We start from the raw sequence: 23,421 nt of genomic DNA, 5'->3' as shown, positions 1-23,421 counted from the left end.
CAAGATGTGCACGCCTTTCCGATACTTCATTTATTGTCTAAATATTTTTGCATTTTAGCAGGCCCCTGTTGCTCTTGGCTGAGAGGTCCCAGTCCTCTCCCCCACCCCTCACCTCCTGCCCGAGTGTCCCAGCTGCCAGTTTTTTCTCTTCTCTTTGTCGAAGGAGAAGGGGAAGGGGCACAGATGAGATTCTGTGACCCTCCCCGCTGGCCCCCACAGGCCTGGGGCTTGCTCACAAACGGGAGTGTATGGGGACAGATGGCTTCCCCCTCAGTCCCCCACCTCTGGACATGGGAGGCGGGCACCCAAGGAGGAAACTGAGTGCACAGGTCCCCCGCCGAGTCAGGAGTGTGGACTCTGGCACCTACCTGCTGTGTGACCTGGGGCAGGTCACTTCCCTGATGCAGCATGCCAGGGGCTGGAGGAAAGGGGCCTGAGGGGCCCTGCCAGCTTCAGAAATTATAGTCAGTGCAGAAGAGACACTCATGGTAGAGGGGTGAGTGGGCGATTGGGTAAAAGGAGTAGATAGATGGATGAATAGATGAATAGATGGGTGGATGGATGGACAGGTAGATGGATGGGTGGATAAGTGGATGGATGGGTGGATAACGGATGGATAGATGTATGATATGAGTGGATGGATGAGCAGGTGGGTGGATAGATGGATGAATGAATGGGTGGGTGGCTGAGAGGGTGGGTGGGTGGGAGGATGGATGGATGGATGGATGAACGGGTAGGTGGATGGACAGACTGATGGACGGACGGACGGACAGGTGGGTGGGTGGGTGGACGGATGGATGATGGATAGGTGGATGGATGGATGAACAGATGGATGGATGATGGATGGATGGATGGGTGGGTAAATGGATGGATGGATGAGTGGGTGGGTGGATGGATGGATGGATGGGTGGATGATGGATGGATGGATGGTTGGATGGGTGGGTGGATGGATGGTGGATGCATGGATGGGTGGATGGATGAGTGGGTGGATGGATGGTGGATGGATGGATGGGTGGGTGGATGGATGGATGAGTGGGTGGATGGATGGGTGAATGGATGAGTGGATGGATGGATGAGTGGGTGGATGGATAGTGGATGGATGGATGGGTGGGTGGGTGGATGGATGGATGGATGAGTGGGTGGATGGATGGTGGATGGATGGGTGGATGGATGAGTGGATGGATGGATGAGTGGGTGGATGGATGGTGGATGGATGATGGATGGATGGGTGGGTGGGTGGATGGATGGGTGGATGATGGATGGATGGGTGGGTGGGTGGATGGATGGATGGATGGTTGGGTGGGTGGATGGATGCTGGATGGATGGATGGGTGGATGGATGAGTGGATGGATGGATGAGTGGGTGGATGGATGGTGGATGGGTGGATGATGGATGGATGGGTGGGTGGATGGATGGTGGATAGATGGATGGGTGGATGGATGAGTGGATGTATGGATGAGTGGGTGGATGGATGAGTGGATGGATGGATGAGTGGGTGGATGGATGGTGGATGGGTGGATGATGGATGGATGAGTGGGTGGGTGGATGGTGGATGGATGGGTGGATGGATGGATGGATGGATGGGTGGATGGATGGATGAGTGGGTGGATGGATGGGTGGATAGATGAGTGGATGGATGGATGAGTGGGTGGATGGATGGTGGATGGATGGTGGATGGATGGATGGGTGAGTGGGTGGATGGATGGATGGGTGGATGGATGCATGAGTGGGTGGATGGATGGTGGATGGATGGATGGGTGGATGGATGAGTGGGTGGATGGATGGTGGATGGATGATGGATGGATGGGTGGGTGGATGGATGGGTGGATGATGGATGGATGGATGATGGATGGATGGGTGGGTGGGTGGATGGATGGATGGATGGGTGGATGGATGGATGGATGGTTGGATGGGTGGGTGGATGGATGGTGGATGGATGGATGGGTGGATGGATGAGTGGATGGATGGATGAGTGGGTGGATGGATGGATGGATGGATGGGTGGATGGATGGGTGAGTGGGTGGATGGATGGATGATGGATGGATGGGTGGGTGGGTGGATGGATGGATGATAGATGGATGGATGGGTGGGTGGGTGGATGGATGGTGGATGGATGGGTGGATGGGCATATGGCCTGAGGCCAACCTCAGTGAAAACTGAAGGGAGAGTGCCTGACTCAGCTCCCCAAGCCTGGCTTTCCCCTGCTATGAGGACAGGTTCTGCCATGGCAATGACCCCAATGCCAGGCTCTGGAACTCCCTGCATGGTTTGAGAGGACTGCCCAGACCCTCTGGTGTCTCCAGAGGTCCCAGTCCCATCCCCAGATAAGAGAGCCTCAGGCCATCATGGGTCAGGGACCCCCTGCTAAGGTCTCCTGAGCACAATCCGTTTCTTACATGGAATTGTGTTCTCTCTGAGTTATATTTTATTCCGGAGACAAGAAGTCAGAAACGAAGGCGTGGGAAAGGCTGGGGGCCTCTGAGGCAGAATCTGCGGCCCCCAGTGACCCTTGGCTTGGGACGCCTCACCGCATTCTGCCTGTCTTCACAGGGCTTTCTCTGCCTTCTCCTCTCTTTTGGACATGAGCCACTGCACTTAGGGCCCACCCTAATCCAGGATGGCCTCTTGGAATTTATAACTTATCCCACCTGCAAGGACTCTTCTTCCAAATAAGGTCATGTTCACAGGCTCTAGGAGGACATCTTTGGGGACCAACGTTCAGCCCACAGGTGGGCTAGCAAGGGGCAGAGCTGGGGCTCAGCCAGACAGCTCCTGCGCCCGTCAGCAGCCCCTGAGGGGCCAGGAAGGCACAGCCCTGGCTACAGAAGGCCACGGAGGAAGCGGACGAGGTGCCCTGCAGCCTGTGGGCACTCTGGGCCAGGCCTGCCACTGCCTTCGCTGGGTCTCTGTGCACCCTTCCTCTCCAGGTTCTTTGCTGGTCGGTGTCCATGCCTCAGTTTCCCTGCCAGCAGTGGTAGAAGCTGGGCAAGTGTCTCAGGGTCTGGGAGGCACGAAAAATGTGAAGAGGCTCTGGAACCCCTTCCAATGCCTTAGAAAGAGTGAGCTATGGGCTGGGAGCACCCTGTCCTTCCCCGGCCCCGACTACACCACCCCTGGAGCAAGGAATGGAACTTGCCGGGGTCCCTGCATCTAACACCTTCTGGGGGCCAGCACAGCACCTGGCAGCTTCCCAACATCCAGAACCCAGGCACATTGCCCTGGCCTGGCACTGCAGTTCCCTCCTCCTCTCCGTTCCCTCCTCCTCTCTGTTCCCTCCCAGTGCTGTTCCTTGGTCCCCCTCACCTCCACACCCTCTCTTCCTCACCCTCCAGGCCTCAGCTGACATCCGGCCCCACTCCCCTTCTCAGCCTGTCCCTGTGTCTCTGTCACTGCCCCCTCCAGGTGTTTGCCTCCTGTTTGGGGCTGGTTCCGCATGGCAGCATCCACGCGAGATGCAGTTCTGGTCACTGTGTTTCCCACACCTGGTAACAGCTGGTGCGCAGGGCCTGCCTGCTGGATGAGGGACGGAGGGAGGGAGGGAGTGACCGAGTGACCGAGTGACTGAGTGAATGAAGTGACAGCAGCAGTGCGGTGGGCGGGGATAAGGAAGGGAGGGAGGGAGGGACTGAGTGAGTGAGTGGAGGAAGTGACCGCAGTGAGGCAGTGGGAATCTCATGGCCTGCCTGCCATATGAGGGAGGGAGGGAGGGAGGGAGGGGGGAGTGAGTGAGTGACTGAATGAATGAGTGAATGACTGGGTGGTTGAAGTGACATCAGCGATGCAGCAGGGGTCTCACGGCCACCAGGTGGATAAGGGAGTGAGTGAATGAATGAATGAGTGAATAGATGAAGTGACAGCAGCGATGCCGCAGGGGTCTCACGGCCACCTGGTGGATAAGGGAGTGAGTGAATGAATGAATGAGTGAATAGATGAAGTGACAGCAGCGATGCCGCAGGGGTCTCACGGCCACCTGGTGGATAAGGGAGTGAGTGAATGAATGAATGAGTGAATAGATGAAGTGACAGCAGCGATGCCGCAGGGGTCTCACAGCCTGCCTGGTGGATAAGGGAGTGAGTGAATGAATGAATGAGTGAATAGATGAAGTGACAGCAGCGATGCCGCAGGGGTCTCACGGCCACCTGGTGGATAAGGGAGTGAGTGAATGAATGAATGAGTGAATAGATGAAGTGACAGCAGCGATGCCGCAGGGGTCTCACGGCCACCTGGTGGATAAGGGAGTGAGTGAATGAATGAATGAGTGAATAGATGAAGTGACAGCAGCGATGCCGCAGGGGTCTCACGGCCACCTGGTGGATAAGGGAGTGAGTGAATGAATGAATGAGTGAATAGATGAAGTGACAGCAGCGATGCCGCAGGGGTCTCACGGCCACCTGGTGGATAAGGGAGTGAGTGAATGAATGAATGAGTGAATAGATGAAGTGACAGCAGCGATGCCGCAGGGGTCTCACAGCCACCTGGTGGATAAGGGAGTGAGTGAATGAATGAATGAGTGAATAGATGAAGTGACAGCAGCGATGCCGCAGGGGTCTCACAGCCTGCCTGGTGGATAAGGGAGTGAGTGAATGAATGAATGAGTGAATAGATGAAGTGACGGCAGCGATGCCGCAGGGGTCTCACGGCCACCTGGTGGATAAGGGAGTGAGTGAATGAATGAATGAGTGAATAGATGAAGTGACAGCAGCGATGCCGCAGGGGTCTCACGGCCACCTGGTGGATAAGGGAGTGAGTGAATGAATGAATGAGTGAATAGATGAAGTGACAGCAGCGATGCCGCAGGGGTCTCACAGCCTGCCTGGTGGATAAGGGAGTGAGTGAATGAATGAATGAGTGAATAGATGAAGTGACAGCAGCGATGCCGCAGGGGTCTCACGGCCACCTGGTGGATAAGGGAGTGAGTGAATGAATGAATGAGTGAATAGATGAAGTGACAGCAGCGATGCCGCAGGGGTCTCACGGCCACCTGGTGGATAAGGGAGTGAGTGAATGAATGAATGAGTGAATAGATGAAGTGACATCAGCGATGCCGCAGGGGTCTCACGGCCACCTGGTGGATAAGGGAGTCAGTGAATGAATGAATGAGTGAATAGATGAAGTGACAGCAGCAATGCCGCAGGGGTCTCACAGCCTGCCTGGTGGATAAGGGAGTGAGTGAATGAATGAATGAGTGAATAGATGAAGTGACAGCTGCAATGCCGCAGGGGTCTCACAGCCTGCCTGGTGGATAAGGGAGTGAGTGAATGAATGAATGAGTGAATAGATGAAGTGACAGCAGCGATGCCGCAGGGGTCTCACGGCCACCTTGTGGATAAGGGAGTGAGTGAATGAATGAATGAGTGAATAGATGAAGTGACAGCAGCGATGCCGCAGGGGTCTCACGGCCACCTGGTGGATAAGGGAGTGAGTGAATGAATGAATGAGTGAATAGATGAAGTGACAGCAGCGATGCCGCAGGGGTCTCACGGCCACCTGGTGGATAAGGGAGTGAGTGAATGAATGAATGAGTGAATAGATGAAGTGACAGCAGCGATGCCGCAGGGGTCTCACGGCCACCTGGTGGATAAGGGAGTGAGTGAATGAATGAATGAGTGAATAGATGAAGTGACAGCAGCGATGCCGCAGGGGTCTCACGGCCACCTGGTGGATAAGGGAGTGAGTGAATGAATGAATGAGTGAATAGATGAAGTGACAGCAGCGATGCCGCAGGGGTCTCACGGCCACCTGGTGGATAAGGGAGTGAGTGAATGAATGAATGAGTGAATAGATGAAGTGACAGCAGCGATGCCGCAGGGGTCTCACGGCCACCTGGTGGATAAGGGAGTGAGTGAATGAATGAATGAGTGAATAGATGAAGTGACAGCAGCGATGCCGCAGGGGTCTCACGGCCACCTGGTGGATAAGGGAGTGAGTGAATGAATGAATGAGTGAATAGATGAAGTGACGGCAGCGATGCCGCAGGGGTCTCACGGCCACCTGGTGGATAAGGGAGTGAGTGAATGAATGAATGAGTGAATAGATGAAGTGACAGCAGCGATGCCGCAGGGGTCTCACGGCCACCTGGTGGATAAGGGAGTGAGTGAATGAATGAATGAGTGAATAGATGAAGTGACAGCAGCGATGCCGCAGGGGTCTCACGGCCACCTGGTGGATAAGGGAGTGAGTGAATGAATGAATGAGTGAATAGATGAAGTGACAGCAGCGATGCCGCAGGGGTCTCACAGCCTGCCTGGTGGATAAGGGAGTGAGTGAATGAATGAATGAGTGAATAGATGAAGTGACATCAGCGATGCCGCAGGGGTCTCACGGCCACCTGGTGGATAAGGGAGTGAGTGAATGAATGAATGAGTGAATAGATGAAGTGACAGCAGCGATGCCGCAGGGGTCTCACGGCCACCTGGTGGATAAGGGAGTGAGTGAATGAATGAATGAGTGAATAGATGAAGTGACAGCAGCGATGCCGCAGGGGTCTCACGGCCACCTTGTGGATAAGGGAGTGAGTGAATCAATGAATGAGTGAATAGATGAAGTGACAGCAGCGATGCCGCAGGGGTCTCACGGCCACCTTGTGGATAAGGGAGTGAGTGAATGAATGAATGAGTGAATAGATGAAGTGACATCAGCGATGCCGCAGGGGTCTCACGGCCACCTGGTGGATAAGGGAGTGAGTGAATGAATGAATGAGTGAATAGATGAAGTGACAGCAGCAATGCCGCAGGGGTCTCACAGCCTGCCTGGTGGATAAGGGAGTGAGTGAATGAATGAATGAGTGAATAGATGAAGTGACAGCAGCGATGCCGCAGGGGTCTCACGGCCACCTGGTGGATAAGGGAGTGAGTGAATGAATGAATGAGTGAATAGATGAAGTGACAGCTGCAATGCCGCAGGGGTCTCACAGCCTGCCTGGTGGATAAGGGAGTGAGTGAATGAATGAATGAGTGAATAGATGAAGTGACAGCAGCGATGCCGCAGGGGTCTCACGGCCACCTGGTGGATAAGGGAGTGAGTGAATGAATGAATGAGTGAATAGATGAAGTGACAGCAGCGATGCCGCAGGGGTCTCACGGCCACCTGGTGGATAAGGGAGTGAGTGAATGAATGAATGAGTGAATAGATGAAGTGACAGCAGCAATGCCGCAGGGATCTCACAGCCACCTGGTGGATAAGGGAGTGAGTGAATGAATGAATGAGTGAATAGATGAAGTGACAGCAGCGATGCCGCAGGGGTCTCACGGCCACCTTGTGGATAAGGGAGTGAGTGAATCAATGAATGAGTGAATAGATGAAGTGACAGCAGCGATGCCGCAGGGGTCTCACGGCCACCTTGTGGATAAGGGAGTGAGTGAATGAATGAATGAGTGAATAGATGAAGTGACAGCAGCGATGCCGCAGGGGTCTCACGGCCACCTGGTGGATAAGGGAGTGAGTGAATGAATGAATGAGTGAATAGATGAAGTGACAGCAGCGATGCCGCAGGGGTCTCACGGCCACCTGGTGGATAAGGGAGTGAGTGAATGAATGAATGAGTGAATAGATGAAGTGACAGCAGCAATGCCGCAGGGGTCTCACAGCCTGCCTGGTGGATAAGGGAGTGAGTGAATCAATGAATGAGTGAATAGATGAAGTGACAGCAGCGATGCCGCAGGGGTCTCACGGCCACCTTGTGGATAAGGGAGTGAGTGAATCAATGAATGAGTGAATAGATGAAGTGACAGCAGCGATGCCGCAGGGGTCTCACGGCCACCTTGTGGATAAGGGAGTGAGTGAATGAATGAATGAGTGAATAGATGAAGTGACAGCAGCGATGCCGCAGGGGTCTCACAGCCTGCCTGGTGGATAAGGGAGTGAGTGAATGAATGAATGAGTGAATAGATGAAGTGACAGCAGCGATGCCGCAGGGGTCTCACGGCCACCTTGTGGATAAGGGAGTGAGTGAATCAATGAATGAGTGAATAGATGAAGTGACAGCAGCGATGCCGCAGGGGTCTCACGGCCACCTTGTGGATAAGGGAGTGAGTGAATGAATGAATGAGTGAATAGATGAAGTGACAGCAGCGATGCCGCAGGGGTCTCACGGCCACCTGGTGGATAAGGGAGTGAGTGAATGAATGAATGAGTGAATAGATGAAGTGACAGCAGCGATGCCGCAGGGGTCTCACGGCCACCTGGTGGATAAGGGAGTGAGTGAATGAATGAATGAGTGAATAGATGAAGTGACAGCAGCGATGCCGCAGGGGTCTCACGGCCACCTGGTGGATAAGGGAGTGAGTGAATGAATGAATGAGTGAATAGATGAAGTGACGGCAGCAATGCCGCAGGGGTCTCACGGCCACCTGGTGGATAAGGGAGTGAGTGAATGAATGAATTAGTGAATAGATGAAGTGACAGCAGCGATGCCGCAGGGGTCTCACGGCCACCTGGTGGATAAGGGAGTGAGTGAATGAATGAATGAGTGAATAGATGAAGTGACAGCAGCGATGCCGCAGGGGTCTCACGGCCACCTGGTGGATAAGGGAGTGAGTGAATGAATGAATGAGTGAATAGATGAAGTGACAGCAGCGATGCCGCAGGGGTCTCACGGCCACCTGGTGGATAAGGGAGTGAGTGAATGAATGAATGAGTGAATAGATGAAGTGACAGCAGCGATGCCGCAGGGGTCTCACGGCCACCTGGTGGATAAGGGAGTGAGTGAATGAATGAATGAGTGAATAGATGAAGTGACAGCAGCAATGCTGCAGGGGTCTCACAGCCTGCCTGGTGGATAAGGGAGTGAGTGAATGAATGAATGAGTGAATAGATGAAGTGACAGCAGCGATGCCGCAGGGGTCTCACAGCCTGCCTGGTGGATAAGGGAGTGAGTGAATGAATGAATGAGTGAATAGATGAAGTGACAGCAGCGATGCCGCAGGGGTCTCACGGCCACCTGGTGGATAAGGGAGTGAGTGAATGAATGAATGAGTGAATAGATGAAGTGACAGCAGCAATGCCGCAGGGGTCTCACAGCCTGCCTGGTGGATAAGGGAGTGAGTGAATGAATGAATGAGTGAATAGATGAAGTGACAGCAGCAATGCCGCAGGGGTCTCACGGCCACCTGGTGGATAAGGGAGTGAGTGAATCAATGAATGCACGAGTGGATGACATGACAGCAGCGATGCAACCGGCAGGGGGGGTCTCACAGACCGGGCTTGTCATCCTGCGGGTCTCAGGCCCCTCACCAGGGAAATGTGCGCCTTTCATGGTAGGGGGAGACAAAGGTTCTGAGGACCAGCCATTGCCTCTGGTGAGGTGAGGGAGATGAGGGGACTTGTCGGGATGGGCTGGAGGACACACGGGCGGGACCTCAGCAGCCTCAGCCTCGGCTCCTGCCCTCCCCCGAATCTGCTGCTGGCCTGCAGTGGCCTGGGGGCGGCCAGGCTGCCCCGAGGGGCTTCTGCAGGGCCGGCCCTGGGCTAGGCCACCCCATCTTAGAACGCCCCCTGAGAGCTGCTTCAGAGCTGCCCAGCGAGGTTTGGGAACAGCCTCACATGAGGTTGTCACGGCGGATGCAGCGCAGATAGGGTTTCCCATGGCTGTCGGTGCCATCACAGCATCAAGACACTGACCTCTTTGTTGGGGGAGACAAGGAGCATTCTCAGGGCCGTCCAGGGAATTTAAAGTGGCCGCCGTTGTCCTGGGTCAGGTGGGGCCGGCCAGGGTCTGGAGGAGGGACAGGGTGACCCCGAGGGGTGGCAAGCAGAGCGGGCTCTAGGGCCCTCTGCGGACCTTGGACACACCCGACGAGGCTGGGCACTGAGCCTGGGGCACCGTAGGAAGGCAGACAGCCACAGCGCCCACATCTCTGAGAGTCTTGGCAGAAGGGCCAGGCTGGGAAGTTAAAAATAGGCCCCTCCCCGCTTGCCCCCCCGCCGCCCACAGGCAGAGCAGGGTCAGGAAGGACCTGCAGAACCAGAGAAAGAGCTACTGTTCAGGCCTGGTCAGAGGTGGGGAAAAAAGAGACAGAGAAAACACTTAACGGGCAAACCCGTGCCCAGCCAGACCTCCACCAGGGAAGCCAAAGCGGAACCTGGCTTCCCGCCCCAGCATCTTCTGGCCCTGGCACCAGCAGTGGCTCCCCAGGGTGGGCTGGTGGCCCAGGTGACCTCAGGGGTCCAGCCACCTGGCACCAGGCAAGATGCTGGCTCAGGGCTGGTTGTGCCCACACGACCTCCAGGCTGGGGACCCTGGCGAGGCTGCGCCCCCATTCCCCTGGGGGATGTTGGGGGTAGCTGCCGCATCCCCAGGAACCAGGGCACACTGGCAGGGAGGCCCTCACCCCTTCCCAGCCTGGGTCACAGAAGTGGGAGGGAGTGGCAGGCCCCTCTGAGAGTGTCTGGGGGCAGGGGCTGTGGCAGGGCGGCCCGAGCTGGCTGGTCTTGCACCCCAAGGTCTCCCACCTGTTCCCTCCCAGATGGGAGCCTCGGCCTCTTTCCCCATGCCCCTCCGCACCTGCACACCCAGGCAGGCACCCCGTCATGCCCCACAGACTCGGGGTGCACTCAGTGGGGCTGGGTGGGAACGTGGTGCCATCCCTCCACTCAGGACTGCCACAGAAAAATCCGGGGGCTGTGCAGCGTCAGCAAAGTTGTGGCGCGTGTGTTTTTATCATGCTGCGAACACGCTGCTCCTGGGAGTGATAAGCATTAAACCGACCGGGAGGCTGTCAGTCTCAGTTTGAGGGTTTAGAAATATTGGGACGAATAATTAGATTTCATATCGTTACTGCAGCACCCATCGGAGGATCAAGCAGATTAATTTTTTTCACCCTCCTCTGCTCATTAATATTCATTAGAGGCTCAGAAAGGCCAGAGTGGGGAGGGCCAGGCCCCAGAAGCCTCGCCGAGCGCTGCCCATCCAGCTCGGGCACAGCCGGGACACAGTAGCCTCTGGTCACCCACCTTTGTGCCAGGAACATGCCTGCCCATTGCCCCTGGGGTTTGTCCCCCCAACCTGCCCCAGCAGAAGCCCCTGTCCAAGCCGGCAGGGACCCACAGCTGTCATGTGGCTCCTCAGCCCTGCCCTATGGCACTGGAAATCACTGGGGTGTCCTTTAAAAGGGGGGCACCCACCCGATGCCAGCCTGCACAAAGCAGCTTCTTCAGGGAAGCCGCTTACTCCCAGTGGACACTCAGCATGTGCTGCCCCAGAGGTACCCCATGGACGGCACCCCCTGCCCACCTTGTCCTGCCAGGCCAACCCAAAAGCAGCAGCCAGGGCAAGAGCTAACACGCATCCTGAGCTGAGGACGCGCCAGGCAGGCAATGCCCAAAGGCTTCACACAGATCGCGGCCCCCCAACGTCCTGGGAAGAAACTGAGTCAAGGGAGATGGGAGTGACCCCTTGAGGCTGCCCCAAAAGCTGGGGGTGGGTCCAGAGTGAGCAGGGGCACGGCCTCCCCTCCGTCCTCCCAACAGCCAAGTGTGGAGAGGGCAGAGCCCCATCTGCAGATGAGAAGTGGACCCAGGGTTTGGGGCGCCTGCTGGGGACGGCTTCACACTGGGACTGGAGGGTTGCGCCTACCCCGGGCCAGGGCCAGCCCAGTGGCCAGCTTATGTCTGCTCACCCGCTCTGTGGCCGAGCCGTGTGGCAGCAGGCAGGTGGTGTGCAAGCCACCCGCTCTGCTGGCCAGCCTGCCCTAACCTTGCTCGAGTGGTCACTCAGCGTCCCCAGCCCAAAGGCCGTATCTTGCTAGATTCCTGCATGCCTGTGGATGGACTGAGGGGCAAGTGTGGCTCAGACGGGTCCCTGCATACAGGTCTGGCCATGCCCTGCCCAAGGTCGCAGCAGGGAGGCCGAGCTTGGCTGGAACCCCGCTGCCCACCTCTGTGGCACACAGGGTCCCATGCGCAGCCAGCCAGCTCATGGGATGACATCTGGTGGAGAGGCCCCCAGACCCGAGGGGAACACCCGGCACCGTCGCCAGCCTGGCCCCTTCGACCATGCGGAGTTGGGCCGACGGCCATCCTCACCACAAAGCAGCACAAACCCGTCCCGTGGCAGCGGCAGCACTCGTGGGTGACACTGGCTTTTCCGTCAAAGGTCATGATGCCGGAAGTTTCTGATTAAAAGGCATTTATTTGTACAGAACAAAAAGTGAGCATGTTTACAGGAAGCGCTGGACGCGTGTGTGCGGCAATTCTGAACGGGCACCCAGGTGGCTGAGCTTGGGGACACACCGGCGCAGTGAGCAGCACGGGGCTGAGGGCCAGGGCGCTGAGGCTGAGTCAGCCTTGCAGGAGGGGCCGAGGCCTGAGGGGCAGCGGCGGTCACCCGTTCCTCCACCACTGCCTTCTACCCTTGATTGTGACCAGCACTGGGTAGCAGAGAGCAAGGCCGCCAACTGCCCCCCCCACCCCCGCCCTGTCCCAGGCCCAGACTCTGCACTGATGGGGTCCCTCGCATTTCCTCCACCATTCGGCCAGCGTGCAAGGCACACAGGAAATGAGGCAGCCGTCTGGAGGGCCAAGCCCAGAGCGTGTTCCTTCCAGACTTAGCCCGAGCCACCGCTGACAGCATTGCCCGAGGCACGGGCATGAGTTCTGTCCCTCCCCAACCGGGCCTCAGTTTCCTCACCCATGAGATGAGAGGAGGACACTGCCTGCTTTCCAGGGTGATGGTGAGGCCGAGTGGGCCAGGGCTGACCCTACCCAGTGTGGGCATCTCAGGCCCCCCAGGCAGGGGCCAACCAGCCTCAGGGTAGGGACAGAGGTGCTCCCCCACACCCACCGAGCGCTGGCCCTGGGAGCTGGCGGGAACACAGGTGGGCCCCGCTGCGCCCTGTGGCAGGGAGGGGAGCCATGCTGTTTGGGGGACACTGAGGCCCGGGGGTTGCTAGGGAGGTGCCGTCTCGCCTGGGCTAATCTCGGCCCCGCCCACAGAGGTCATTCTGGAGGCGTCCACGGCCTGTGTGGGAGGAGCCTGTGCCAGGTCCAGCCATGTGGGGCCAGTGTTTCACACCCAGCACGCCCCAGGCCAGGGTGGGCGGGCCGTGGGGGGAACACAGACACGCAGATAGATAACGGGTGTGCATTCAGGCGCTGCGGCTCCCCGGCTGTGTGGCCCGGGGCATGCTGCTCCATCTCTCTGGGCCTCAGTCTCCGTGAGAACTCTGCGCCCAGCCCTGGAAGGTACCTCCCCGCCCCAGCATGGTGTTAGCCCTGCCAGCCAGCAATGGCATAGACGGCCCATGCCACGGCTCTGCCAGCTGTAGGGCCTGTGACCGTCCACAGCCTGGCCAAGCAGCCAAGCCAGGAGGCAGAATCCGTGTCACGTACTCACAGGAAACCCCAGGCAGGCTGCGGACTGACCCCTCCCCCCGTGTGTTCCTGCCCCCTCAGAGCCCAGCCCTGACCCTGCTGCTGGTGGATGAGTCTTGCTGGCTGAGGACGCTGCCCCAGGCCCTGACCGAGGCCGAGGCCAACGCAGAGATCCACAGGAAGGGTCAGTATGACGCGGCGCCCCTGTCCCGAGCCTTCCGGAAGGTGGGGGTCACTTGGCTCTCCCAGGGCTGAGCCCTGGAAGGGAAAGCAGCCTGCTAGAGCAGGGGCGGGGTGAGGGACAAGGAGCCACTGCCCCGGGCACTGCAGTGTGAGGCAGACACTCTACTGGGACCAGTTAGTCCAGCCAATGAGTCCCTGTATGAGGGTCCTGCCTGGCAGGCTAAGCCAGCACAGGTGTCCACTGCAGCGGGGGTGGGAGCTTCTGCCCCTCTGGGGGATACCCTGATCCCCCTATCTCTTCCCTGGCTTGGCTGTACCTCTGGGAGCCCAGCAAGGGCAGCAGCAGGGACCCCAAGGCCGGGCTGGCTGGCAGGTACCACTGGACCTGGGCCCCACGCCATCGCTGTGGCTCCAGGAACAGTCAGAAAGGTGTTCAAACCCAGCTGCCTCCTTTACTGGCTGCGGGACCCGGGGCAAGGCCCTGCCTTCTGGGACCTCTGTTTCTCTATCTGGAAGATGGGCATGAGCCTGAGGAAAGAGCCTGGTGGGGCACCCGGGGCTGGAGGCCTGAGAGCTGCCTCCCTGGAGCCTCCTGGACCTGCTGGAAGGTGGCAGCAGCCCGGGAGGAACAGGGGCAGGAAATGGGCCTCCTACAGCACAGCTGTACAGCCAGGGCAGGCGGCACTTCCTGGCTCTCGGGAGACCCCGCCCACTCCTTGCTCTTCTGTATCGGCACCCCCGTCCCCCTGGGAAGGTCACCCCTGAGGGGATGGAGGTGCCACAGCATCAGGGCCGTGGGGACCCCCTCCTTACAGACATGGCGGCTCAGGTCCTAGGGGAGGACGGGGCACACACCGTGATCTCCGCAGCCAGGCAGGCCGTCCGCCGCAGCGGGGTCACCAGGACAGCTGTGCGCTCGGCGCCGGGCGCCGGTCTCGTGCCTCTTTACGTGTCTCCTGCCACTGCACCTACCAAGCAATGGCAATCCCGGTGGAGGCAGAGCTGTCTCAGGGACATCCCTGTAAACGGCCACACTGCAGCCCCCTCCCTACGGGGCCTCCAGGGAGTGATAGGTGCAGGGTGGCCTCCTCCGTGCCCTGCCACCTGCTCCTGGGACCTGAGCCGGTGCCTCCCCGACGTGCCCCCATTGCCCCATCTGTAAGGCAGAGGGGACCCCAGCGCCTCCTCCCCACCGAAGGGGTCCCTGAGGACCCAGCAAGAGCTGCACTCCCAAAACATGGGGGCCCGGTGTTGGCGCAGGGTGGGGACAGGCTGTGGCGCGTGTGGGCAGGGCTGGCTCGGGACTGAAGCCAGCACCACAGGGGACACACAGCCTAGGAGCCCAAGATGGACAAGCCGGCCAGTGCAGCCTGGGCATTGTGGGCCGAGGCTGCCCCCTGCAGGCGGATGCAGGAACAGCCACCCTTGGACGATTTCCCAAAGAGCAGTGTCCATTCTGGGGCCCCTCTAAGGCCCCAACCTTTGGCCACCTTTCCTGAGTGGCTGCCCAGGGTCTTCCATAGTTGCTCTACCACCCGCCCTCCATGTCATCCCTTTCCTGGGAGACGTCCCCAGAGCCCTCCCACTAGGATGGGTGTAGGCCAGGGAGGCCAGGAGGCTGAGCATCCGTAGCGGACCACCCGCCTCACCCCCAAGGCAGAATGCAGCCAGCCAGCCATAGCTGTGAACCTGGGGTGGCAGCTCTCCTGACCCCATCCTCCACCCCTCGCTTAAGACAGGACAGGGCAGCGGGGCACACAAGGTCCTAGGTCATGGACACTCATCTCCCTCCAGATGACGCGCTCTGGTGCAGGGTCACCAAGCCGGTGCCCGCCGGGGGACTCCTGAGCGTGCTCCTCACAGCCGAGCCCCGCAGCACCCCCGGCCACCCCGTGAAGAAGGAGTCGGCAGAGCCCACATGCCCGGTCCCCGCTCACGACCTCCAGCTCCTGCCGCAGCAGGCCGGGATGGCCTCCATCCTTGCTACCGCAGTGATCAACAGTGAGTACTGGGCTCCCCAGGCCTGCGCGGCTGCTGTACCGAGGGGGGCAGGCAGGGCAGATGGGAGCTGAGGGTGGGAAGCCCAGGGGCGACAGAGGAAGAGGGAAGGCAGGGAAGGAGGTGATATGGGCGGTCCCAAATGCGGACCACACAAGGACAGAAGGGTCCCCAGGCCCCCAGGGCCATGACAGGGAAAGGCCCTGCCAGCAGGCAAGCAGGCTTAGGCATAGACCCGACTGCCTCGCACAACACACCAGAAGCCTGCTCTTTCCCTGGGGGCAGCCCTGTGGGGCAGAGCAGGACCCTCCCCTCAGCCCTCCTGGCGTTTGGGGCTGGGTCACTGCACGGTGGAGGCTTCCCTGGGCACCACAGGCAGTGAGCAGCAGCCCTCACCCCGGCCCGCTAGATGGCGCCACCACCTCCACCTCCCACTTCTGACAACCAAGACATTGTTGGTTGGGTTTTTTTGGTTCTGGGAGTGTTACCCAGATGGTCATGAAGTTCTAGTCTCAAGCGATCCTCCTGCCTCAGCCTCCCGAGTAGCTGCGATTTCAGGCACACGCCACCAGAATCTCTCTACACATGGCCACATGTCCCTGGGGACAGAGCCACCCCGCTGGGCACACCTGAAGTGGACAGACGTTGTTCCTGCAGTGGCTCTCCTGGAACCTCTGAGGATGGCTGTGGGAATCAGGAGTCACTCATCCCGGACTGGGTGCAGGGGCCGCACCTGTGACCGCAGCACTGTATGAGGCCGAGACAGGATCGCTGGAGCCTGGGAGTTCAAGACCAAACTGGGCAACACAGCAAGATCCCCATCTCTGCTAAAATTTTAAAAATTTGCCAAGAGTGATCGGGCACCCCGTGCACCTGTGTGGCCAAGGCCAGCACATGGCCACCGTGGACAGCCACAAGGCACACAGGGGACTCACGGCAAGTGCGGCCTCAGGCGAGTGGCTGGGGCTTCTCAGGGGAACAGGGACTGTGCCTGAGGGTGCTGGATGGGGAGGGTGAGACCCAAGTTTAGCTTTGGTGACCACAGAGTCACGTAACTGGAAGAAAAGCGACCTTTGTGAGCAAGTCAAATGTGAAGATGGCTTGAAGGAGGTGGAGGCACCAGTCGTTAGAACCAAAGGTGCCTGCCAGGCAGGGCCATGTGTGCAGCCAGGGGCTTTGGTGTGGCCACTGGGGGTCGTCGGTCTGTAAGGGAGTCTGGGGAGCAGACCTCCAACTCTTGGAGTATCCTAACCTTGAGACACCTACTAGATGCAAAAGAGAAGCCAGAGTCTGTCAAGAGACACGGGACAGGGCTCAGGGAACCATGGGGCCTATAGACCTGAGTCGGGAGAGGGGACATCTCCCACGGGATAGCAAGTGAGCTGAGACAGGTTAGATGGGCCATGGAGGGTGGCAGGTGGTCTGTCACATCCAGGCTGTGGCAAGACCAACGACAGAGAAGCGACTGCTGGTCCTGACAGTGCAGAGCTCGCTGTGGCCCTGACCAAGGCTGCTCCAGTGAGGGTCAGAGGAGGTCTGCGCAGGGGCCAGCTGGCCAGAGGGGGCCGGGCTTGTGTGCCTGGTACCCAGGACGTGATGGCCCATGTTATGTGCTGGTGGGAATGGCCGGTGACACTGGAGAGAAGGGGCCCGACAGCCAGGTCCATACCCAAGCCCAGATTCAGGGATAGGCAAGGCAGGGCAAGCCACTGCCCCAGGGAGCCAGGAGGGGAGATGAGAACACGGGCCACGGGGAGCCAGGAGGGGAGATGAGAACACGGGCCACGGGGAGCCAGGAGGGGAGATGAGAACACGGGCCACGGGGAGCCAGGAGGGGAGATGAGGGTCCCCATCTGCCTTCGTCTCTTCCCTGGAAGGAGAGGGCGCAGAGGGGATGGGAGGCCAGAGCGGCCACTCTGCCAGGATGGGAAGGGGGTGCCCCATGGTGTCTCCGGGTGCCTGAACAACAGTGAGACGGTGGGGACAGTCAGCTGGCGAGGGTCCCATCCTCCAGCAGGGTCCTTGCCCACACAGCCTGCAGAGACCACCTCCCCATCTCCGACGGGCAGCTGTGGGTGCGCCAGGCTCAGCACCACTGCCTCGGTTTCCCCCTCTCAGGTCTGAGGTTTCCGTATCAATGCCTCATCCCGGGGACAGCACTCTGGACCTGTCTCACGTGTTAAGCAGGAGGCGGCACACCTGCCTGGAGGCCCCATTGCAGGCCACCGGACTCAGCCTGGGGTCGGCCGCAGGCAGGCAGCCTTCCTCACAGCTGCACAGCCATGGCCCCTGTCCCCACATCTCTGCCAGCAGCACAGTCCCCCACAATCACCTTGGAGACACAGAAACAGACCCAGCTGAGAGAGGACAGAGCTGCCTGCAGCCTCCAAGGAAAAGGGAAGGAAATCAGCAGCACAGGAGGGCCAGGAAAGTCCCAAAACGCTAGGTGCCAGAGAAAGAGCCACCTCCCAGACAGGCACTGAAATTCCTCCCAAGAGGCGAGAGGTGGCAGGCAGGCCGCAGAGGGGAGGGGCGGGGGCCGCCCGGAGTGATAACTGCGGCCTTGGGATAAACATCGGAGAAGCCGGAGAGAAATGAGCACGAGCCTGCAGAGGCAGAAACCCGGTATCACATCGGTCTCCAAATGGAACGGGCTTATAAGCCAGATAAGGAATCCCAGGGCCCCCGGGTTCCACACAGAGGCCAAGGCCAAGCTGAACAGGCCCTCCCTTCCCTGTCTTCAGCCAAGGGGCTGCGCGCAGACAGGGCAGGGCTCTGGGGCAGAGAACGTTCCTTAAACTGCTCTAAAGACAAACTGAGAACATGCTAAGAGAAATCCTCCCCAGCTGGCAGAACCGCCCTGAGCAGTCCCAGCCCCCAGAACTCTGACCAGCTCCCAGCAGCCCACTCGGGGTCAGTGCGGTGGATTCAGCAAATCTGACCAGCCAGGCCGTAACTGACATGGAGCCACCCAGGCGTGGGGGCGCATGGGGCTTCCTGACCTCTGCGGTCCTAGTCTCATGCCCCACATCCCCAGAACTAGTGAGCAGCCATCGTGTACCTGAGTGCTCGGGGACTGTGCGTTTGGGTTTCCTCTGCAGCCCGGCACTCCCACGCCCCGGCACGCACACCTGTACACACACATCTTCTCTTCCATGGCCCCCCAGGTCCACACGGTCATCCCAGTATGTTATGGATGCTAGCCTCGCCCGGTGATGTCCACACTCCTTCCTTCTGCACCCACGAGGCCAAATCGTCTCCTTATGGGGCTCACCACTGGAAGGGGACCCTCAGAGGTCCACTCAGACACAAATTCCCACAGGTCCCAGAATGGGGCTGTCACAGGACAACCCAGGAGGCTTACAGTTACAGGGAGGGGTCAAAGCCTCAGTTCCTGGGGTGGGGAGGACGGTGGGGTCTGTCAGGGCCAGGCCCTTGCCCCGGCTGGCGGGCTGGCCCTCAGCCCATGCCCGCCTGCCTCCCGCCCCATAGAGGACGTCTTCCCCTGCAAGGACTGTGGCATCTGGTACCGCAGCGAGCGCAACCTCCAGGCACACTTGCTCTACTACTGCGCCAGCCGCCAGGGCGCCAGCTCCCTGGCCACGGCCGCCGCAGAGGAGAAGCCCAAGGACGCCTACCCCAACGAGCGCATCTGCCCCTTTCCCCAGTGCCACAAGAGCTGCCCCAGCGCCAGCTCCCTGGAGATCCACATGCGCAGCCACAGCGGTGAGCCCCCACCCCAAACGCGGGTCCTCGGGATGCCAGCTGCCTCCCCGCCCAGCCCCACAGGCGACGGGACACCCACAGGCAGGCGCACGTGGCACACGTGGTGTCATGATAGGCCTGTGCGGTCTCCGCACGCCCAGACCCCCGCAGGCACCCAGAGCAGGCGGCCTGCATGTGGCTATCTGGGTAGTCAGCGGAGGGCCTGGCCCACTGCAGTCCTGAGAGAAAAAGGGTTGAGGCTGAGGGGTTTAAAGGGCCCTCAGCACAGGGTCCTGGCACAGATCATGGCCCTGGGCAGAGCCACCTTCCCCATCCCTGGACTCCGAGGCCAAGCTGGCACGGGCACCACCCTTACACGCCCCGTGTTCCAGGAGAGCGGCCGTTCGTGTGCCTGATCTGCCTGTCGGCCTTCACCACCAAGGCCAACTGTGAGCGCCACCTCAAGGTGCACACGGACACGCTGAGTGGTAGGCATGGCAGCGTGGGGTGCGCGGGAAAGGGGGTGTGGGGCCCACCCTCCGCCCTGGGCCCTGACTACCTTGCCATGGCCCACAGGTGTCTGCCACAGCTGTGGCTTCATCTCCACCACGAGGGACATCCTCTACAGCCACCTGGTCACTAACCACATGGTCTGTCAGCCGGGCTCCAAAGGTGAGATCTACTCTCCAGGGGCCGGACAGGCAGCAACCAAGCTGCCCCCAGGTGAGCAGCCCTGTCCCTTGGGCCCCCTGAGGTGTGGAAAGGGAGCAGGCCTGTCGACCAAGCCAGGTCGGGGGTCCCTTTCGGCCTTGGCTCTAAACGACTTCCGCCCACTCCTCCCATCCCGGAGCTCGCCCTCCAGCTCTGACCCGCCAGGTCCTGCCCCAGGCCTGAGGTGCCCCTCTGCGGTCTCTCTACAGACAGTCTGGGCAGCCTCCAACAGCACCCGGCCCCGCACGGCCCACTGGCCTCCACGGACCTGGGCCTGGCGCCCACCCCATCACCAGGACTGGACAGGAAGGCCCTGGCCGAGGCCACCAACGGAGAGGCCAGGGCGGCCCCCCATAATGGAGGCAGCAGCGAGCCCCCGGCGGCCCCCAGGAGCATCAAGGAGGAGGCGGCGGAGGAGCCGGAGGCGGCCCGCGCCCCGGGCCCCGGAGAGTCTGGGCCCCACACGCCGTCGCGGACGCCATCACCGCGCAGCCCCGCCCCGGCCAGGGCGAAGGCTGAGCTGTCCAGCCCCACGCCGGGCTCCAGTCCGGTGCCCGGCGAGCTGGGCCTGGCGGGGGCCCTGTTCCTGCCGCCGTACGTGTTCGGGTCTGACTCGGCACCCCCGGCCCCCGCGGCGCCCCCAGCCTCGGAGATCCTGGCCAAGATGTCCGAGCTGGTGCACAGCCGGCTGCAGCAGGGCGCGGGCGCGGGCGGCGCGCAGGCCGGGCTCTTTGCGGGGGCCCCCAAGGGCGCCACGTGCTTCGAGTGCGAGATCACCTTCAGCAACGTCAACAACTACTACGTGCACAAGCGCCTCTACTGCTCGGGCCGCCGCGCGCCCGAGGACGCGCCCGCTGCGCGCAGGCCCAAGGCGCCCCCAGTCCCGGCCCGCGCGCCCCCCGGCCCGCCCGCCGAGCCTGACGCGCCGCGCTCGTCGCCGGGCCCCGGAGCGCGCGAAGACGGAGCCGGGGGCGCGGCCACGCCCGAGGACGGCGCTGGCGGCCGGGGCAGCGAGGGCAGCCAGAGCCCGGGCAGCTCCGTGGACGACGCGGAGGACGACCCCAGCCGCACGCTGTGCGAGGCCTGCAACATCCGCTTCAGCCGCCACGAGACCTACACCGTGCACAAGCGCTACTACTGCGCTTCGCGCCACGACCCGCCGCCGCGCCGCCCCGCCGCGCCCCCGGGGCCCGCCGCGCCCCCTCCTCCCGCGCCCGCCGCACACGCGCGCACGCGCAGGCGTCGCAAACTCTACGAGCTGCACGCGGCGGCCGGCGCCCCGCCCCGCCCGCCGCCCGGCCCCGCCCCCGCGCCCGAGTCGCCGCGCCCCGGAAGCGGAAGTGGCTCCGGCCCCGCCCCCACGCGTTCGCCTGGCCCCGCGGCCGACGGCCCCATCGACCTGAGCAAGAAGCCGCGGCGTCAGCCCCCCGGAGCCCCGGCGCCCGCGCTGGCCGACTACCACGAGTGCACGGCCTGCCGCGTGAGCTTCCACAGCCTCGAGGCCTACCTGGCACACAAGAAGTACTCGTGCCCCGCCGCGCCGCCGCCCGGCGCGCTCGGACTGCCCGCCGCCGCCTGCCCCTACTGCCCCCCGAACGGCCCGGTGCGCGGGGACCTGCTGGAGCATTTCCGCCTGGCGCACGGCCTGCTGCTCGGCGCGCCCCTGGCCGGCCCGGGGGTCGAGGCCCGGACGCCGGCCGACCGCGGCCCCTCTCCCGCGCCCGTTCCCGCCGCCTCCCCGCAGCCCGGGCCCCGCGGCCCCCGGGACGGCCTCGGCCCGGAGCCCCAGGAGCCGCCGCCCGGCCCGCCCCCGTCCCCGGCCGCCGCGCCCGAGGCCGTGCCGCCCCCGCCGGCGCCCCCCTCCTACTCGGACAAGGGCGTGCAGACTCCCAGCAAGGGCACGCCGGCGCCCCTGCCCAACGGCAACCACCGGTACTGCCGCCTCTGCAACATCAAGTTCAGCAGCCTGTCCACCTTCATCGCCCATAAGAAGTATTACTGCTCCTCGCACGCTGCCGAGCACGTGAAGTGAGCGCCCACACTACAGCCGCAGACGCTTTGCACGCCCCCAGGCCGCAGGGGACTCTCGCTCCTGGGAACCCCACCAAGCACTGGCCTCGGCGGAGGGGGCCGCAGGGGGCAGCGCCCGCCTGGACCCTTGGCACTTAATAAACAAGTTGAGTTTGATGAGCACGGTGGTAGGCCAGCCTAGTTCTCTGAGCCGGCGGGCACACGCCACCGCTGGGGTGCACACAGGCCACTGCCGCCCGGAGTGGCTGGCCCCTGCCGGAGTCACACCGCTGGTGGTGAAAGGAGCTAGACCCAGCCTCAGGTCGGAGGCCACATCACACACGGAGACACTGCAGGCCCAGCCGCTCTGAGCCCACCCCACCCCTGTCCCTGCCCCCCTAGGGAGAACAGGCTCCACACTGCTGACCCTTTCCGCTGCATACTTGGCCACCAGACACCGAAGGGAAAGGCAGTGTCCTGGTGGCCGTCCCCGCAACTCTGCATGGCCCTGGGGGGTCCAGTGTTCCCCATCCAGTCAGACCACCTGGGTTGGCCGGAGTGGGAGTGCCCTGGGAAGGAGGAAGCCCTGTAGTCGCCAAGGCTGTGGGGAGAACGTTCCCTGCGCACGAGGGGGTCCTGATGCTCGCTGGGGGGTGCCCTCCCCTCAGAGCCGGGGCTGGGCACGTGGTGGCTGAGCCAGTGCAAGGGCCAGGGCTCCCCACCCTGGCTTCCCTGCGCTGCTGGGCTGTAGGCCCCGCCGGATTCGGGGGATTGCTTGGCCCAGCTTGGCTGAACAAGGTCGGCCACCTTGCGGTTTGCAGCTGGGCGGCTCTGGGCGCCCTCCAGCCTGCTCTCTCACTGGAGAACAAAGACATCCCTCCATTCCCAACGGCACTTTATTTTTGGAGATGAGCTCACTCTGTGACCCGGGCTGGAGTGCGATGGTGCAGTCATGGTTCACTGCAGCCTCGACCTCGTGGGTTCAAGTGATCCTCCCACCTCAGCCTCCTGAGCAGCTGGGACTACAGGTGTACGCCACCATGCCCAGCTAATTTTTGTATTTTTTTGTAGAAATGGGGTCTCCGTATGTTGCCCACGCTGGGCAATCCTATTTTTTTTTAGAGGTAAGATCTTTTTCTGTTCCCCTGGCTGGAGTACAGTGGCACGATCATAAGTCACTGAAGCCTCAAACTCCTAGGCTGAAACCATCTTCCTGCCTCCGCCTCCCGAGGAGCTGGGACCACAGGCTTGAGCCGCCACACCTGGCCAATTTTTTTAATTTTTTATGTAGAGATAGGGTCTTGCTGTATTGTCCAAGATGGTCTCAAATGCCTGACCTCCAGTGCTCCTCCAGCCTCAGCCTCTCAAAGCGTGAGGATCATGGGTCCACACCACTGTTCCCAGCCCCTTTCCAACTCTACTTGAATTCCAGCTTTGCCCAACAGTCCCGGTGAGTGCAGGTCAAAGTGGCAGCGGCCTCTCGCCTGAAAAGCCTGGGGCGCTTCC

At 61.0% G+C, this 23,421-nt stretch overlaps 1 protein-coding gene across 2 annotated transcripts in view; it reads left to right on the top strand.

The window, feature by feature from the left end:
- The window catches only part of ZFPM1 (zinc finger protein, FOG family member 1), an 85,104-nt gene extending 63,081 nt beyond the window's left edge, over positions 1–22,023 (top strand). For both annotated transcript variants that reach the window (XM_064369932.1, XM_064369931.1), the window contains exons 5-10: positions 13,390–13,492; positions 15,286–15,492; positions 18,982–19,215; positions 19,587–19,682; positions 19,771–19,917; positions 20,115–22,023. In XM_064369932.1, the coding sequence (XP_064226002.1) occupies positions 13,390–13,492; positions 15,286–15,492; positions 18,982–19,215; positions 19,587–19,682; positions 19,771–19,917; positions 20,115–21,937 (2,610 nt within the window). In that variant the 3' untranslated portion in view covers positions 21,938–22,023. The remainder of the gene's footprint in view (positions 1–13,389; positions 13,493–15,285; positions 15,493–18,981; positions 19,216–19,586; positions 19,683–19,770; positions 19,918–20,114) is intronic.
- The last annotated feature ends 1,398 nt before the right edge of the window (positions 22,024–23,421 follow it).

This window comes from Aotus nancymaae, unplaced genomic scaffold (genome assembly GCF_030222135.1).
Source record: "Aotus nancymaae isolate 86718 unplaced genomic scaffold, 86718_ANA_hifiasm-v0.15.2.pri h1tg000095l, whole genome shotgun sequence".
NCBI lineage: Eukaryota > Metazoa > Chordata > Mammalia > Primates > Aotidae > Aotus > Aotus nancymaae.
Note: the sequence above shows the minus strand (reverse complement) of the source record. Positions and strands in the feature narration are given on the sequence as shown.